The 3,140-nt window shown below is 48.5% G+C and overlaps 1 gene segment (V, D, J or C); it reads right to left on the reverse strand.

Annotated features, from left to right (window-relative positions):
• Positions 1-1,745: 1,745 nt before the first annotated feature.
• Positions 1,746-2,702, reverse strand: LOC145361893 (T cell receptor beta variable 30-like). The segment is given in 2 exon segments: positions 1,746-2,023; positions 2,555-2,702. Coding segments are annotated over 2 exon segments (426 nt in total).
• Positions 2,703-3,140: the final 438 nt, after the last annotated feature.

The raw sequence follows: 3,140 nt of genomic DNA on the forward strand, positions 1-3,140 counted from the left end.
ACATGAAACATGCGGAGAATGTAATATGTTATCTAACACAATGTGCTTCGATGATAAAAAACACATTTAGTTTTTGATTTATTTGTTTGTTTTTCGGTATCTGGGATCTTTCCATGAATTTATTCCGGGGAGAAAGCAGACTCAGCTCCACTTACCCGCCCACTCACCCTAACCCTTAGCACCCTCACTGTTCAAAAAAGTTACCTACCCCTGCCCTAAAGCAAAACATTCAACGAGGTAGCCTGACTGGGCAGGGGGATTCCACAGATTCACAGCCCTTTGTGTGAAGAAGTTCCTCCTCAACTCAGTCCTAAATCTGCTCCTCCTTATTTTGAGGTCATGCCCCCTAGTTCTTCCACCACCACCCACGCCCCCCCCCCCGCCCCCCACACCCAACCGTGGAAACAACTTTCCTGCTTCTACCTTATCTGTTCCCTTCGTAATTTTGCGTGTTTCAATAAGATCTCCCCCTCATTCTTCAGAATTCCAGTGAGTATAGCCCCAGTCTATCAATCCCTTCTCATCAGCCAACCCTCTCAACTCCGGAATCAACTGAGTGAATCTCCTCTGCACCCCCTCCAGTGCCAGTATATCCTTTCTCAAGTAAGGAGACCGAAACTGTACACAGTAACTCCAGGTGTGGCCTCACCAGCACCTTATACAGCTGCAATATAACCTCACTGTTTTTAAACTCTCTCTCTCTCTGTATGTGTGTGTCTCTCTCTCTGTACGTGTGTGTCTCTATCTTCGTGTGTGTGTGTCTCCCTCCCTCTGCGTGTGTATGTGTCTCTCTCTGCGTGTGTGTCTCTCTCTGCGTATGTGTCTCTCTCTGTGCGTGTGTGTCTGTGTGTGTGTGTGTGTGTGTGTGTGTGTGTCTCTTTCTGTGTGTGTGTGTGTGCCTCTCTGTGCGTGTGTGTCTCTCTCTCTGTGCATCTGTGTCTCTGTGTGTGTGTCTCTCTCTCTCTGTGCATCTGTGTCTCTGTGTGTGTGCCTCTCTCTGGAAACACTGTGTGTTAATATACATGACAATAATAAATCAGATCGAATCAAAAGAACAATGTGTTGCCTCCATGCAGAAATAAAAACTCTGGGAAGCTGCAACATGAAGGGATTTGTGGTCCATTTCCACCAAACGCAGCAGCAGAAGGCAATCAGGAAGGTGATTTGAATATTGATCCTTATTTCAAAGGAGCTGGATAATAAGAGTGAGGAAGGCTGCCTGCAATTGGACGTTGACTGGGAGCCCACATCTGGAATAATGTGAACAATGTTTGTCTCCTGATTTAAGAATCTATATAATTTGACTGGTGACAGTTCAGAACATAAGAACAGTGAGAACATAAGAGATAGGAGAGAGGAGTAGGCCATCTAGCCCTTCGAGCCTGTCCCACCATTCAATAAGATCAGTGAAGGTTGACTGGAATTATCCCCAGTATGGAGGGACTGTGTCATAAAGAAAGGTTAGCAGGTTGGGACTTTACTCACTGGAATTCGGAGAATGAGAAGCGATCTGATGGAAACATGTTGGATTCTCAAGGGGCGTGACATGGGAAATGCTGAGAGGATGTTTCCCCGCTCAGGAGCAAGTGTAGGGTCAGAGGGTCGGGCCTCAGAATCACACATAATCCATTGCTGCCACCTCGCGTCTTGCGAATGAATCCGGAGCAGGCGGTTTTATAAACCTGGAGGTTTTTGTCGCTGTCCACCCGCTTTCTCAAACGCTGTGCCACACTACAAGCGCAGAATTAGACAGCGGCGTAAGATGGGGCGACGGCGGTGATGTTCAGAGTGAACGAGGTTTCGCTGGGCCTCTCGGCCTCCAAAGACTCGGATGTGTAATTTTTAACATCAACTCCAGCTCCAGCAGAGTAGAACAGAGCTTCCATTGCCCGGCCTCGCTGTTGCCTGTACCAGTACATATTGGGGTAGCCTGTATTTGTCAGCGTGCATCTGAGTGTTGTCGAGTCTCCTGTTGCCACTGAGACGAAAGGCGGCGACTGATCCACGTAAGAGGCGAGAATTCCTGATAAATTCAACAAATAATAAATTCCAATTGAAATTTAATTAAAAATAATGTGTTGGAACCAGGACATTTAACATGGACACATAACACCTGTCACCATCTCCCCTCATCCTAATATATTTCCCAACTAATGAAATAATATTGTAATAATACAACGTTTGTCACTGAGAAAAGCAACAGACACACTTTCCAGTCTGTGGTCAGTCCCTTGTCTCAGACAACAGCCCAATGATAACTGATCCACAGGGGATACTTTTTATTTTGAACATCTTAATATTCTTCCCTTCTCCATATCGGGTTCCCAAATCATTCCCGCGCGCCTGAAAGGCTTGGTCTGTTTTAACATGAGATCCAAGCCACGGGCCCCCCCTTCACACAGCCAGACACAGACATCAGAATTGAGTGTGAGGGGCCGCCGCCGCTGCTGCTGGGGAAGGAGACTGGTCCCAAAGGGATGGGCGCCTCAGGGATGGGGAACTGCCACAGATTCAGTGGCGGCTGAACTCTCAAGTGGAGACCTCACTCACTCACCCGGGAGAAATGCAGCCAACGGCATGAAATAGCAGGCTGCCGGCAACATGACCCTGTCTGTGGGTTGCTTTGCTGCCTGAATGAGCAGAGTGCGGTCCAATACTTCGTCTGGAGGAAGCTTCCTCGACTGCATCTGATGACATTTCATTGCCGTTACTGTGCGGGGCGTCACTTCCTGAGAAACTTGCCCTCCAGCCGAGAACTTTTCTGACCAATAGAGTCTAATCGCTCCCCCCCCCCGCCCCCCCCCCCCGCCACTGGGTGGGAATAACTCATGACAAGAGATTCACTTACAGAAGGTATTGTGTGGGAGAGATAAAGACTGTCAGTTGGTCTGGCGGCGTCTTGTTAGAAAAAATGTTCACAGATAGATGATAGTTGGAAATACTTACCAAAAAAGGGCAGCTGGCACCGGGGGTCGGGGGGGGGGGGGGGGGGGGGGGGCGGTGGGGGGAGGTGGTGGAATGTTCTCTTATTTCCTGCAGCAACACACTGCGGTCTGTAATACACTGCCTGAACGGGTCATATTAGCGGAATAAGATACATGTTTCTCAGCTGCACTGAAGCAGTGCAACTTGTGAAGGAG

The sequence above is a fragment of the Carcharhinus amblyrhynchos genome, chromosome X (genome assembly GCF_965287045.1).
Source record: "Carcharhinus amblyrhynchos chromosome X, sCarAmb.v2.hapA, whole genome shotgun sequence".
Lineage (NCBI taxonomy): Eukaryota > Metazoa > Chordata > Chondrichthyes > Carcharhiniformes > Carcharhinidae > Carcharhinus > Carcharhinus amblyrhynchos.